The 15,898-nt window shown below is 48.1% G+C and overlaps 1 protein-coding gene across 3 annotated transcripts in view; it reads right to left on the bottom strand.

Moving 5' to 3' along the window:
* Positions 1 to 11,331, bottom strand: part of KIF17 (kinesin family member 17) — a 42,674-nt gene extending 31,343 nt beyond the window's left edge. For 2 of the 3 annotated variants that reach the window (XM_030537857.1, XM_030537859.1), the window contains exons 1-3: positions 10,272 to 11,331; positions 6,330 to 6,476; positions 5,198 to 5,299 (exon numbers count right to left, since the gene is read on the bottom strand). In XM_030537857.1, the coding sequence (XP_030393717.1) occupies positions 5,198 to 5,299; positions 6,330 to 6,476; positions 10,272 to 10,502 (480 nt within the window). In that variant the 5' untranslated portion in view covers positions 10,503 to 11,331. Of the gene's footprint in view, positions 1 to 5,197; positions 5,300 to 6,329; positions 6,477 to 9,202; positions 9,282 to 10,271 lie in introns of those variants that run through there. The other variant, XM_030537860.1, reaches the window with a different exon arrangement.
* Between the last annotated feature and the right edge of the window lie 4,567 nt (positions 11,332 to 15,898).

Raw genomic sequence — 15,898 nt, 5'->3', positions numbered from 1 at the left:
TAGCCTTAAAATCTATGAATCCATGAACACAGGTTACAGCAGGACCACTAGACTCTGAAACACCACAGACCACTCTGGAAACTTTCCAGGAGCCCGAGGAGTGCACACGCTTTGCATATGAAAGGAGGAAAAGGCAGTTATGTGCATAATGGGACACTACAGCAAAAATCTCATTGCCAGCTACAGAACAGCACTCTGAAGCAACTCCTGAGGGGTGCTGTGTACCTGCAGAGCACCCACATCTCCCACTAACTTGGAGGTTGCACTGTGCTCAGTAGGTGCTCAATAATTAGACTTTGCCCCACCCCACTACACAGCTGTAATGTGGCAGGCAGCTGTATTTGGCTGTAACCAGGAAACAGACCATATGCAACAGGAACTAAAGTCAAGAGTTTGCTGCTTAACTCAGGCATCTCCAGTGTCACATGGTGCCCTGCTCCCCTACTCTGAGCTGCCCCATAGCTGTGTCTTCAACTTCAAACATTAAGAAGATATGTCAAGGTTTTCATCTGCCATAGCAAATGGCTCGTGTCTCTGGTTATAGGGAGTTGACTACATCAAGTGTTTGAGGGCTTGTCTTCACTACCGTGCTGCAGCGGTGCTGATGGAACACATCTGATAAAGATGCATTACGTTGACAGGAGAGTACTTTCCCATCAACGAAATTACTCCACCACAATGAGAGGCAGAAGCTATGTTGTTGGGAGAGTGTCTCATGGTGACATAGCGAAGCGTACACACAGCTTTAAGTCAATGTAACTTATGTTGCTCGGGGGGGGGCAGGGTTTCACACCCCTAAACAACATAGCTTACATTGATTTAAGTGGTATGTTGTCATAAACATACAGCTAAGGGTAGCATAAAATCCCTCCATTACCTGTAAAGGGTTAAGAAGCTCAAATAACCTGGTTGGCACCTGACCAAAATGACCAATAAGGAAAGAAGATACTTTCAAATCTAGGGGGGAGGTTTTGTTTGGGTTCTCTTTGTGTTTCTCTCTCAGACAGAGAAGGACCGGGGAAGGAGAAAAAAATCTTCTAAAACTTTACCTGAAATAAGCATCTAAGATTACAAAAATTGTAAGTAATAGAAAGGAAATGCATTAGATTATCTTTTGTTTTGGCTTGTGACTTTTCCCTATTCTAAGAGGAAGGTCTATTCCTGCTTTTTGCAACTTTGAAGTTGAGCCTAGAAGGGAATCCTCTGTGTTTTAAATCTTATTACCTTGTAAAATTACCTTCCATCCTGATTTTACAGAGGTATTATATTATTATAAAGTTCTTCTTTTAAGAACTTGATTGGTTTTTAGTGTCCTAAAAACCCAAGGGTCTGGTCTGTGCTCACCAGGTTAACCTATTGGTTGGTATATTATTCTCAAGCCTCCCCAGGAAAGGGGGTGAAGGGGCTTGGGGGGATATTTTGGGGAAATAGGAACTCCAAGTGATCCTTTTCCTGAATCTTTGTCTAACTCACTTGGTGGTGGCAGCAATATCGTCCAAGGACAAGGAAGGGATTTGTGCCCTGGGGAATTTTTTTAAACCTAAGCTGCTAAAAATAAGCGTAAGGAGTCTTCCATGTGGGTCCCCACATCTGTACCCCAAAGTTCAGAGTAGGGAGGGAAACCTGACCTATGTAGACAAGCCCTGAGACACAGTAGTGAGGGATACTGATATTAGGTGTTTTACTGATCCCCTCTACACCACATGGGCATCTACATGGCATTGATTAAACTCTCAAAATCCTGCCCGTCATGTTCAGGACAAGTATAAAATCTGGGTGTCAGTTTTTCTTTGGTGACTCCAAAGTCCTGTTCTGGAGAGAGATATCCCCAATACATTAAATCTCTAATAGAATCCTCCCAGCAACTAAAATTCCCACAGAGGAGACTTTTCATAAAAGATGTTACTAAAGTACATGTGTTTTCTTTTATAGCCTTGCGTGATCCATCAAATCCATCACAGGAAAAAGTGATCAGAATAGCCCACTAGGATCACAAACACCACTTGGACTCCATTCTCATTGGGGCTTTCAAATGTATTTGAAATCATCTGCAAACAGTTATGGCCATCATCATTTGAGCTGACAACTAGGACCCTATCTACACCACAAAATAACTGAGTCGGGGGACCAAGCTACAACCTGGTTATCCTGATGTGATTTCAGATATATGACAGATGTTAGTCGCCTTGCTTAATGCACTGCTGGAAAGCACTCTGACACTACTGTGATAAATGCACCATAAGAACCTATCTAGAATAGAACAGAATCAGGTTATGAGAGAGTTAAAAATGTAGTGTAGGTAGGACCTTGATCATGTTCCCTAACCAAGCTAAAGCCTTAGGCTGCCTGGGTAACCAAGTTACAGGATCAGGGTTAGGTCAATCTATACCAGGGGTAGGCAACCTCTGGCACGCGTGCCGAAGACAGCACGCAAGCTGATTTTCATCTGGGTCCTGGCCACCGGTCTGGGGGGCTTTGCATTTTAATTTAATTTTAAGTGAAGTTTCTTAAACATTTTAAAAACCTTATTCACTTTACATACAACAATAGTTTATTTATATATATTATAGACTTACAGAAAGAGACCTTCCAAAAACGTTACAATGTATTACTGGCACGCGAAACCTTAAATTAGAGAGAATAAATGAAGACTCGGCACATCACTTCCAAAAGGTTGCTGACCCCTGATCTACACTATAGCTTTTAACTGTGATATATGATAATCAGGTGACTGGGATGGTTAAAGTTAGGAGTGCTGTGGAAGCTTAGTCCCTGGCGAAGTCCTCACCAATGTCCATCTCTAAGCGGCTGAAGGAATGGCACTGCCCTGCATGGGAGGAAGCTGTACTTGGCCTATTAGGGGAGAATAAGGACATTCCACTCACTTGACACTGCACATCAACTGAGTGTGATGTCTTCCAAGCAGAGCTCAGGGAGGCCTGTTCACTGCAGGGCTTTATTTCGTGGCAAGTGACTGTGAGTCCCTGGGGTGCACGGGTGGCCAGGAGTCACCGACATTAAAAGGAAACAAATACAATTAATAATACTAATGGGATCTCAGAGGAGAAACATGTAGGGCTGCAGGGGGCAGAAGATCTGCCTAGGCTTTGGGTCTCCACAGAACACTGACTCACTTAATTATTCTGTAGAAGCAGCTACAGCCAGAAGCTGTCACCAGCGTGTGTTCCTGTGGAAACAGTTCTGCCCAAGCACTGCCCTGCCTGTGCCAACAGCAGTCATCATGGAAACCAATGTCATGACTGATGTGGAACAAAAAGCAGGAATGTGCAGGAAGCTCTTTCTAAAATGGTGAACCCTATTTCTCCCTAAACACACACACTCTCTCTGCAGAGAGAGGAAATGGGGACCCACCAGGTCACCCCTATAGGGCCAGGCACATGCTAAAGTTCTGTCACAGTTTCAACACTTCTGTGCAGCAGATGGTGCTAGTACCTTGGTTTTCCTTATACTGACAATCTTGCTGGCATGTAAATTAGAAGAGAAGACATGCAGCTCCCCACAAGAATGCATGGGAAGGGCAGAGATTTGCAAAGCTACTGTAAAACAACAATCAATAGAATTATTAACTGTATTCATTTTATTGTACTACATCTTTGAAACTTCCTGCCTTTCCCATGCATTCCAATTGGGAGTTGTACCTCTGCAGTATCCTGTCTATAAAGGATCAGCAATTTTTAAAGATAATAAGATCATCCACGGTCACATTAGATAAGATTAAAAATGGATAAGGGACAGAAACCCTCCTGCTTCAGTGCATAAACCAGATACAAACTTATGGGCATCAGGAAGAAACTTCCCCTATGTGCAGGCTATTCTATAATGGTCCACTGGGGACCTCTTGCACTTTCTTCTGAAGCATACTGGAACTGGACACTGTAACATAGGACTTGCCACATTGGACAAGATCAATGGTCCATCCAGTTAGGTGTCTTATATTCCTAACTAGACATAACCTAATGTTCTTCCAGACTCCTACAAATCCCTTCTCTGGCTCCCTTCTCCTTCTAAGTTGAGCAATTCAGCCTCACTTTAAGGGTCTGCACAATCCCTCTCATTCTTACATCTCTGTTTTCATGACATCTTTCCCCTTCCCTATGATCCTGTGTATCCTCTCTCCTGACCCCTTCTTTCCATGTGTCCACTTTCAGCAACCTAACTCCTTTCATGCCTCCCTGTAAAGTTGAGGCAGATTCCCACCTCCTAGCCCAAAGCTGGGACCCTGGGTCCAGTCCTGCGGCCCTTATGCATACTGGCTAATTGATAGACCTCAACAAGTTCTTCTAAATGGGGACTCATCACGCATTTGGAGCCTTTCTAGTGGGGCTCCACACAGGGATCTGTTCTTGGTCCAATGCTACAAAATATCTTTATCAATGAACTGGAAGAAAATGTCACTGCTGGTAAAGTTTGCACACCAAAATTGGTGGAGTGACAAATGATGATAAGGTCCGTTCTACAGAGCTATATTTTAACCCCAGGACCAGGAGTTGCCACTCCGCCATGGCTCTGGTGAAGTCTAGTGGCTACTAGCCAGGGCTCTACCTAAAGCGTCCCCTTTAAAAAAGGAAAATGCAGGCATGCACACACCCCTTCCAGGGTCTGGGCTCAGATCCCACGAGAGAGAGCGAGTGAGTGAGTGTGTGTGGTTTTGTAATTATTTTTGTATTGCATTTTAAATTGATGCCAAAGGTGGCAGGCACCAGTCACAGGCATTCTTTTATATGTGTTCAGTTAAATTCAAATACCTACGTAAAATAACAGAAGTAAGTTTGGTCTTGTGAGTTGCATATTCTAATAGCCACCATCAAGAATGAAGAACTTTGAAATCAATTGCGGAGAGAAGCTGAGTTTAACCTTTTGTCAGGGTAAAAACACATTGATGATAACTTTCAACATTGATTTGAAGCACACTCTACTTTCATGTAAAAGAGTATATTCAAACTGGGTCTCAGACAATAAAGGAAAGTATTAGATTTGGGGGAATGGGACCAGACTGTAGATAAAACTCACCAAACATAATAAGAACAGTTTTTGTCACATCCCAAATGCTTCATGTTTCAGTTTCTGCAAAAAGTCTCTGCTGGGTTCTCTCATTTCTATTAGGCATGCCTGATAGCAGTCAGAGCAAATTAAAGCATATCCTCATTTAGCCATAATTACTTTATGATTTCCTCACCTCCAACTTTTGCTTGGTGTCAGCTCCTAGCAAATCTCTTATGTCTTCATTGTAGATCTCCAGGTAAGAGACTCTCACCAAGAATTTGGTGTTTTCAGCACACTGTACAAAAACAAGCGATGGGATTTTAGGGGAAGTTTTTCAAAAGTGCTTAAGGGAGTTAGATACCTAAACTCCAATTGACTGTCAATGACAGTTGGGTGCCTAACCCCCCTTGGCTTTTTTGAAAATACTTAGTCTGCAGATTTAGTTTACATAATATGGGATCTTTCAGATTGTAAACTCCTGCCATACAATACATAGACACTGAGAAGTATAGACCTAGTGTGAGGGGCTCGTTTACACTGGTAAATACACAGCATTGAGAATATTCTGCTTGGAGTAAAAGTATCTTATACTTTTCTAGCACTCTTCAGCAGAGGGCTTCACAGCACTTTACAAACATTAATGACTTAAGCCTCACAACTTCCTAAGATTTAGGCATTATCCTGGTTTTACTGATATGGAAACTGAGGCTGAGAGAGAAACACTAATTTGCCAAAACTCACACAGTAAATGTGGTAGAGCTGTAAACAGCACCTGAGTCCCAAATCTCAAGGACTCTGTTGGACTCTACATATGCCCATTACTGAATCATACACGCTCAGCCAACCAGAACTGCATTCAGTACTCATGTACTCATCATGTGAAGTTCTTGGCAAGTTGACATGAGGTCTCCTGCTACCCTCCTGATAATTTGGGGGTGGGAAGGATGTGGCTAAAGCACTGAGGAGGAACACAAGAGATCAGAGTTCTATCCCGGCTCAGTGACAGCCTTCCTGTGTGATCTTGGGGAAGTCACTTTCCTGATCTGTGCTTCAGTTTCCCCATCTGTAAAATGGGGGATAATACTTCCTTACCTTGCCATAGGGTTGTGTGGATAAATTCATTAATGTTTGTAGGGCTCAGATACTATGGCGGTGAATACTGTAGAAAAACCTATTAATAAATAGCTTATAACATATAGACCCAGACCTCAAAGATATTTAGGCACGTAACTCCTATTGAAATCAATGAGAATTAGGTACCTAAATACCTTTGAGGATCTGGGCTACAGTCCCTGCTACAGCAGCCATTTCATGTCTCTACATACCTGTACGCTCTCAAAAATGTGTTCAAATGCTCTGGGAATTATGCCTTTCTGTGTAGGAGGGTCCACAATGCCCTGCATGGTAAATGACTTCCCACTGCCAGTCTGGCCATAGGCAAAAATGGTGCCATTGTAGCCCTCAGTAACACCCTGGAAAATCCAAGAAAAACATAAAGATAATAGCCATTATCTTCGTCCCTTCACATGTTTTGAATCAAGCTACTAAGATTCTATTCTATCACCTAACGGTGCTTTTATAGGGAAGGCGAGAAACTGCTGGGTGAGCAAAGAAATTGCAATGTCATCTGTAGATGGATGGAACGCAAGCACCTGAGCTGGAATTTTGAATTTCTTCTGGAAAGTCCCATGGGATCTTTATTTCTACAAACCAAGGACTTGGTTTTACATCTCATCCAAAACCCAGAAAAATAAACCTGAAGTGGAAGAAAAGTAGGGGCAAAAGACAAGCTTCCTAGCTCAGGCCATAGACTAAAAGAGAATAAAATAAAATACAATTCACTGCTGTATAAATGCCCTGGTTTCTCTCAAACCCCAGGGGCTGACAGAACAGAGGTGGTCAAAACAGGAAGGGCCCATTGATTATAGTACAGAAAATTAGGATACTTTTGCTGCAGATCAGAAGATACTCTGAGGACCAGAGAAACAAATGGAACTCCAGCTGATTGTGGCTAAAAGAGAAGTCTTAATCCTAGAATAATGATAAGAACGTTATGTCTCATGCACTCACTCAAATTCATCCTTTGCAAAGCTGGCTAAAGGAGGGAGTGACCCAGGGCCGGCTTGAGGTGGCAGATTCCAAGGGGCGGCTCCCCTCCAATCCATTGTTTTTTTTTTGCTTTGCCACTTCGGCTATCCCCACAAGATTTTCTCTTCTTTCTTTTTGTAGGGGGTGGCAGTGCGGAGGAGGGGAGTGCCCTGCTGGGAGCGGCGCCAGGTCTGTAGCAAGCCCAGCAGGGCAGCCCACCTCCTTCCCTGAGCGGCGCGGAGCCCTCCTGGCAGGCGACATGGTGATCGCCTCACTGAAGAAAGCCCTGGCTGCCCCCTTCTCTCTCTCTCTCCTCCCTGCTAGCCTGGGTGCGTACTCCACTGCCCAGGGCATGTCTGCAGGGCTGGGAGTCCCCTGCACCCATGCTCTGGCCACCCCGCAGGTGTGGTTTTTTTTTCTTTTCTCTTTTGCCGCTCTGGCCGCCCCATAGGTTTTTTTTTTTTCCCTTCCCTTCATGCTCCGGCAGGCCTGCCGGATTTTTTTGGTTTTTTTGTTTTGCCTGGGGCGGCAAAAAAACCAGAACTGGCCCTGGAGCGATCTTTCCTTCCTTCCTTCCTTCCCATCTCAGCAAGACATGAAATAGATATAACTTTACAAATCACCACTGGGTGACGGATTTACTGATTTTTAAAAAAACTGAATGCAAGATTCCCCAGATGCAATGGCAATAATAACTAAACAGAGATTTTGAAAAAAATGAACCACATGCCAATTCACCAGAGACTGAAACATGGTTAGGGAGAGAGGCTGCGAAGAGCTGTAAATGAGGAAAAGGGCAAAGCCCTGATGAATTGCTCAGCCCCCTGCTGTGAAGCCCTCCCAGCCCCCTGCTGATTGAGGTCATCCCCTCCTTTGCCAGCTTCAGAGATGCCTTTGAGTGAGCAGAGGAGAAATACTATGCTAATGTTCTTCAGTTTACTGTAGTGCAGGGATCGGCAACCTTTGGCCTGAAGCCGGCCAGGGGGCATGCTGGTTTGTTTACCTGCTGCATTCGCAGGTTAGGCCGATCGCAACTCCCACTGGCCGCGGTTCGCTGTCCCAGGGCCGCAGTGGGGGTACAGGTACTGGGGCTTTCCCTGCCACCCCCCAACGCTTCTGTGAGGGACCAGGGTTGGGGCACTGGAGCCTCTCCCACCCTGCCCACCCAGCACTTCTGCTGGAGGGCAGGTTGGGTGAGGTGGCTTGCCCTGGTGCCCAGCAGCTTCTGCTGGGGATGGGTGGTGGTGTGTGTGTGTGTGTGGGACTTCCCCCACCCTGTTCTGCTGCCGTGGAGAAGAGTCAGGGTGCGGGGGCTTCCCCAGCTCTGCCCGCCTGGCAGCTAGGCCTCTGGGCTTCCACCGGTGGCAGCAGATTTTTTCCAGGGGTCCCTCAGTTGGCTGGGACTCCTGGGCACAGCCCCATTGGCCCAATGGCTAATCCCTCCACTGGCTGCCAGTATTAAAACATCCTTGGAATTTTTAAATATTATAGATGACAATTTCCTAACTCAAAAAGTGTTGCAATCAACACAGGATGACTCTGAATTAAACCTCATCTTGACAGATAAAGAGGGACTGATCACAGAACTATTAGGTACAAGTGACCATGAATTGGTCACATTTATAATGTGCAAACAGAATAAAGTCCAAACCAGTAATATGTATACTTTGTGCTTTAAAAGGGCCACATTCACAAAGCTGCAAACAATTATCTGCCAAATCAGCTGGGAGGAAAAATTTAATTAGAAAAATATGATCGATCATATTTTGGAATTGTTTAAGAACACTTTATTAGATGCCCCAAAAGCCACAATCAAGGAAGAAGACCGTACTGATTAAACAACTGACCTGGTTTAGAGGGGAAGTGAAAGCAGCTATAAAAAATGAAAAACATAATACATAATAAATTAAAGAAGGGGGAAGTTGATAGTAATATATATAAACCAGAAGTTAAAAAAAGGGACACACAGAGAAATCTATGGCAAGTATATTTAAGCAAAGTTAGAATACGTTTTTTTGAGTATATTGGAAGCATAAAAGAATCTTGACCATGGTACTCATTCATTGCTAAATTCAAATGGTAGAATTATCAATAATAATGTAGAAATTACCAATAAATATTTCTGTTCAGTACTTGGGAAAAAACAGATGATGTAGTCTCATTATATGATGATTATTACACTCTTTCCATTCCACTACTAGATATCTCAGGAGGATGTTGAACAGCAGCTACTAAAGTTAGACATTTTAAGATCAGCGGGTCCAGATAGCCCTTTTGGCTGCACGTTGTCAGAAGAGTGCAAAGGACCTCTAATGTTGACTTTATTTTTAGAAGTTTATGTTTACACAGTTCTGTATTTGTTTTTTTTTCTCTCCTGCTGCCTGACTGCGTACTTCTCGTTCCAAATGAGGTGTGGGGTTCACCGGTCAGTTCGTAACTCTGAGGTTCTACTGTAGATGCAAGGAGCTCAATCTATTCAGTGTAACAAAGAGAAGGTTAAGGGGTGATTGGTTACAGTTTGTAATGACCTACATAGGGAACAAATATTTATAATTGGCTGTTCAGTCTAGCAGAGAAAGATATAATACAACCCAATGACTGGAAGTCAAAGTTAGACAAATTCAGATTGGAAATAAGATGTACCATTTTCACAATGAGAGTAAATAACCATCAAACAATTTACAAGGGTCACTGACAATTTTCAGTTCAAGATTGATTTTTTTTCTAAAAAAATCTGCTATAGGAATTATTTTGGGGAAGTTTCATGGCTTTTGTTATATAGAAGGCCAGACTAGATGATCCCAATTGTCCTTTCTGGTTTTCAAATCTATGAATCAAGGAGACAGTGCAGCATGAGGTCACATTCAGTAGGTTTTCTTCAAAACCATAAAGATTAAAACTTTGTAGAATTTTTTAATGAAAGTTTAAACTCTGCCAGGGCTGGCTCTAGGTACCAGCAAACCAAGCACGTGCTTGGGTCAGCACAATTTCAGGGATGGCATTCCGGACTCTTTTTTTTTTTGCTTTGGCAGTTGCTTAGGGTGGCAAAAAACCTAGGGCCGGCCCTTAACTCTGCAGTAATTGATGGAAAGGCCTTGCCAGCCATTGCCAATCTCCCAAGCCACCCATTCTCCATGGAGAATCTCTGTGGCTCATAGATCACTTTTGGCCTCACTCACCTCCACCAGCAGGTAGGCAATTTCATTGTAGATCTGTTCAGTGTTGTGGCTCTCATAGTACGCCCCGTCAAAGGTGAACTGCTTCGGGGGCTCGTCAGTGGCCCCCGGGTTCTGGATAAAGCACTGGCCCCGGGGGCTGTCCATGTTGACCACGGCCTGGCAGCTGAGCGCCTTCTCTCGCTCGTTCATGGGCCGGCAGCGCACTATGACCTTCACCGCCTCCGAGGCCATGTCCGAAATCACCGGACAACCTGGCCGTCTGCAGAGGTGCTTCCAACGGCACGGGACGGCTGGAGCGAGCCCGGCTCAGGGGGCACGACCCCAGCTCGCCGCAGTGGGGAGGCAGTGTGAGACGGGCAGGGGCAGCTGGAGAGAGCCTGGCTCAGGGGGCACGACCCCAGCTCCCCGCAGTGGGGAGGCAGTGTGAGACAGGCAGGGGCAGCTGGAGCGAGCCTGGCTCAGGGGGCACGGTCCCAGCTCCCCGCAGTGGGGAGGCAGTGTGAGACGGGCAGGGGCAGCTGGAGAGAGCCTGGCTCAGGGGGCACGGTCCCAGCTCCCCGCAGTGGGGAGGCAGTGTGAGACGGGCAGGGGCAGCTGGAGAGAGCCTGGCTCAGGGGGCACGGTCCCAGCTCCCCGCAGTGGGGAGGCAATGTGAGACGGGCAGGGGCAGCTGGAGAGAGCCTGGCTCAGGGGGCACGGTCCCAGCTCCCCGCAGTGGGGAGGCAGTGTCAGACGGGCAGGGGCAGCTGGAGAGAGCCTGGCTCAGGGGGCACGGTCCCAGCTCCCCGCAGTGGGGAGGCAGTGTCAGGCGGGCAGGGGCAGCTGGAGAGAGCCTGGCTCAGGGGGCACGGTCCCAGCTCCCCGCAGCGGGGAGGCAGTGTCAGACGGGCAGGGGCAGCTGGAGAGAGCCTGGCTCAGGGGGCACGACCCCAGCTCCCCGCAGCGGGGAGGCAGTGTCAGACGGGCAGGGGCAGCTGGAGCGAGCCCGGCTCAGGGGGCACGGTCCCAGCTCCCCGCAGTGGGGAGGCAGTGTCAGACGGGCAGGGGCAGCTGGAGAGAGCCTGGCTCAGGGGGCACGGTCCCAGCTCCCTGCAGTGGGGAGGCAGTGTGAGATGGGCAGGGGCAGCTGGAGCGAGCCTGGCTCAGGGGGCACGGTCCCAGCTCCCCGCAGTGTGGAGGCAGTGTCAGGCGGGCAGGGGCAGCTGGAGCGAGCCTGGCTCGGGGGGGGGGGGCGGCCCGGCTCACACCCGTGGGCGGCAGGCGCGGCGTGAGGCAGGCCCAGCAGCGGGCGGGCGGGCGGGGAGCAGCTCGCCACGGAGCCTGCCCGGGCCCCGCCCGCTAGGGGGCGCTGCGACCGGGCTGGGGGGCGGGGCAGCCCGCGCGATGGCCACAGGGTCGGGTGGGGGTGGGGGTGAATGACCCGGGCGGAGCCGGTCTGGGCCAGGCCGGAGCCGGGCGGGGCAGCAGCGCCGAGCTCCGCTCCCCGCCCCCGCCGCGGCGTTCGCCGTTACCAAGGGACCCAGGGAGCGTCGCGCAGGGGCGCTCCGCACTCTCTGCCGCAAGGCCCCCCCCACAAGGGGCCGGGCGAGGGACCGTCACCCAATTCCCATCCCCGCTCTCTGCCGAAATGCCGCGGCAGGCCCCTGGTCTGGCTGAGCGGAGCCGCCCCCCTGGGCTCTACGGGGAGTGGGTGGGGGTGAGGGGTTCTGCAGGGAATGTCGCAGCCTCCGGCTGTGGGGTGCAGCAGGGCACAGCGTGGCCCATTGCAGGGAGCTGGGTGGCAGTGGCCAGCGCAAGGGGCAGGCGCGGCGCAGCACCCCCCCCAGGATGCTGGGTGAAGCCTGGCTTGTCTGGGCTACTTGGGGGCTAGGAGGCCACAACTCCAATTAAAGCGCCGCAGGGACAGCCCAGGCCACTTCCCTCCCGTCCTGCCCTGCTGGGAGCAGTCAGCACTGCAGCGCCCAGGGAGCGAGCACCCTCTGCACCAGCAAGGGCCTGGCCAGGGCGAGCTGTCATATGGGGGGGGTGGGGGGGCTGGCTCTAGCCACACTCCTGCTGTGCTGGCACAGAGGGAACCTTCCCTCTACATGCTGAAGGGCATGTGCTGCAGAGCCCCGTAATTTTTAGACCTTCTTGTCTGCAGGAAAATATCTTCATGGCAGCTGAGCGCTTTTGAGATCTGGCCAAGAGGAGCCAAGTTTGGCCACCCATGTGAACAGTAACTTGGAGTTCTCCAGGATGTTTTGTCCATAGGGTGCTCCACCTCCACATGTGCGCATCCCCGTGCACTCCTGATCAGAGATTTTTGTCAGCAGTGTCCACGGGGCCATACCATGCAATGTCTGGCTGTCAGATCAGCTGTGCATCAATGAGAAGCTGACATGAAAGCCACGTCTTATGAAATCTTGGGCAGTGACTCCATAGTTAACCCTGAAAGGTGGCTTCCATTCAAAGCTGTTTTTCATATTTTTTGCACTTTCACAAAAAGGTTCTATGTGGTAGCATAGAGGGAACCCTAGCACGGCACCCACCCTGCCTGGATCCTCTGGCTGCTATCACACTTTTGGGAATATCTGCACTGTAAGTGCTACAGCTGTACCAACATGGCTGTAGCACGGTTGTGGAGATACTAAGTCACTTTAACTACACTGGACATTTCTTTCACAACCCTGAGCGTTGTAGCTAGGTCAGCCTTAAGTGTAGATCAGGCCTAAGTTAAAGCAGAGCACAGGGAAGCAATCCTACAGGTCTGCACCATACAGAACAGCCAGGAAGGATGGGGCTTTGGGAAGTGCACAGACTCATTGGGCACACAAAAAAGTAGCCAGGGAGACAGGGCACAGGCACAGCTACAGTGTAATGGTCACAGTGCAGTCCATAGAGCACCAAAAAATAAAATAGGGCGCCCCAGGCAGCAGACACACTGCAGGAGTGGAACTGAACAGGCAAGTAGGGTGACCAGATGTCCCGATTTTATAGGGACAGTCCTGATATTTGGTGCTTTTTTTATATGGGCTCCTATTACCCACCAGCCCCAGTCCCGATTTTTCACACTTGCTATCTGGTCACCCTAACAGTCTGTACTAGAAGGAGCTGGTGCATTACAGTAGACTGGGACTATAGAGCAGGCTGTCCTTTGACCTGCTGAAGCACATGCACGGGCCATGGTCTGATGCTTCTCCAAACATGCTTCAGCTCTTGGTCTTACCAACAGAAAAATAAAGACAAATTCCATCATCCCGCCATCCTGTGGTGCAGAGCCCCGATCTCATTATTAAACCAGTTTCCCACTAGACCCATCTTCTTCAGGGGCTCCAGTCAACTAGTGTGCTTTCCCAAGGGCAAATGTCAGGAAGGAGAGTTAACCAACACTGGACAAGGTACAGTGAGGAGTGCTGCCTGCAAGCAATGGCTTGTGCAGCTGGCCCTCAGAACACTGTAGGTCCCAGTTCACCAGAGCTATTCTCCAGCAAATGAAGCAATTAAAAAAAGGATTAAAAAAAGATTAGCATCTTAAGGCAGATTTAAATGTAGCTAATACTAAGTGAAACAAGGATTAGGGAGGTAGCGAGAGACTCCACATTTAAGGTCTTTATTTAGTGCTACTGCACAATGAAGGTAGCAAGTATCTAATAGGCCCGTGTTAAAACAAATCCAGGGAAATATGCAGTTACTTAGACCAGTTGGAAGATAAAGCCAGATTTTCATAAGAACTCAGGGCCAGATTTTTCTTGGGCTCAGCCCTCACATTTGGGGTCAGATGCTGAACAGAGCTCAGCTTCGCCATGACACTAATAGGTAGGTTTTGAGGAAACCTGAGTCCTCATTGTATATGGTCCATCCATTACCATAGTATGTAAGCACCTCTTAATCTTTAATATATTTATCTTTATGAAATGCCTGTGCAGTAGAGCAGTACTATTGTCCCCATTTTACTGAGGAGCAACTGAGCCACAGAGAAATTAAGTGACTTGCCCAAGGTCACAAAAGAAACCTGTGGGCAAGCGAGAAATTAAGCCTGGGACTTGGGAGATCCAGGTTAATACCCTCAGCACTGGGCCATCCTTCCTTTCTGAAGGAAAGTACCTTCATGGCAGCTGAGCAAGCTCCTTTTGAGATCTGTCCAAGAGGAGCCAAGTTTGGCCACCCACTTTGAAGAAGGGGAGGTTACTTACCTGTACAGTAACTTGGAGTTCTCCAAGATGTTTTGTCCGTAGGCTGCTCCACCTCCACATGTGCGCGTCCCCGTGCACTCTTGATCAGACGTTTTTGTCAGCAGTGTCCATGGGTCCGTACCATGCAATGTCTGGCTGTCAGATCAGCTGTGCATCAGTGAGAAGCTGACATGAAAGCCACGTCTTATGAAATCTTGGGCAGTGACTCCATAGTTAACCCTGAAAGGTGGCTTCCAGTCAAAGCTGTTTTTTATATTCTCTTTGCACTTTCACAGAAAGGTTCCTTTTGGGCTGACATTTTCCCTACTTAGTGTTAGTCCCAAAAGAATTTCTTTGGAAAGACTGAATTTAATTGAAACTGATATTCACTGAAATTTAATTTTTCATCAGTGTTCTAATAATTTGCCCATTCATGAATAAACAATGGTGTGTGGTGCAAAGTTCATATTGTTCTGAAGTAATCATGACTGAGAGCCCATGCAAAGGCCAAATGCACGAAGGCCGGGTTCTCAATTAAACAATATTTCAAAGGCATAATCCTTTATGTTGGTAGCTCTGGCAGTGGTTATGAATTTAAAAAAAAGTCTTTCTTCCTGTGTCAACTGTGTATGTAAATTTTCAGAACTTCTAAAAGTTATAACCCTATGGCCAATGGAGCATGTGACTGCTATGTGCCCAACAATTCAGCCCTCTTGGGAGTTATAAGATCAGTTTCTTAACTTTTGTATACCACATACCCTCCCAATATTTTTTCCTGTGCACCTGCTGAACAGGCAATGTCTCCACTCTGCTCACTGGTTTCCAGCCCACACGGTGCAGCAGTGGAGTAAGGGCAGGAGTGTACTTTTTCCACAGCCATGTTGGGGTGATGCCGAGGCAAGATGGGGGCAATTCCCTCTGTCACTCCTGCCTGGAACACAGGGCGGAGATAGAACACACTGGATGCTACTACCACAGCCAATCAGAAGCCAGAACTCAGAGACAAAGCGTTTGGCTACATTGTGCTGGTTGCTGGCTGCCGGTGGAGCGGAGTGGAGGGAGAAGCATTGCAGCCTGGGAGGTGCCCATTCAACTTCCCATTGATCTCTGGTGGGGGCTAGTGGGTCACTGACGTGTGTCAGCCCAGCACAGACCAGCAGCCTAGAGACTAATAGAAGGAGTGACTCCTGCTCCAGCTACTGAGAGCCAGCCCAATTGTCCATTGGACTCCAGAGCAGGAAGCCTCAGCACCATCCTACCCTTGTAAGAAACCCCCTGGTTGTTTGTTTTGCTTGTGAGTTTTAAGTACAGCATGGCATCACCTGGGGTGAAAGTAACTTAAAACTCTTACCGATATGGGGGCCTGGCAGAAGGGGCGGGGCCTTGGACAGAGGGGGCATGCTTGGGGGGGGTGAGCCTCCCCCAGCCAGCCCTTCAGTGTTGCCTGACCCATGCCGCCTGGGGCTCTGGCGG

This window comes from Gopherus evgoodei, chromosome 18 (assembly GCF_007399415.2).
Source record: "Gopherus evgoodei ecotype Sinaloan lineage chromosome 18, rGopEvg1_v1.p, whole genome shotgun sequence".
Lineage (NCBI taxonomy): Eukaryota > Metazoa > Chordata > Testudines > Testudinidae > Gopherus > Gopherus evgoodei.
Note: the sequence above shows the minus strand (reverse complement) of the source record. Positions and strands in the feature narration are given on the sequence as shown.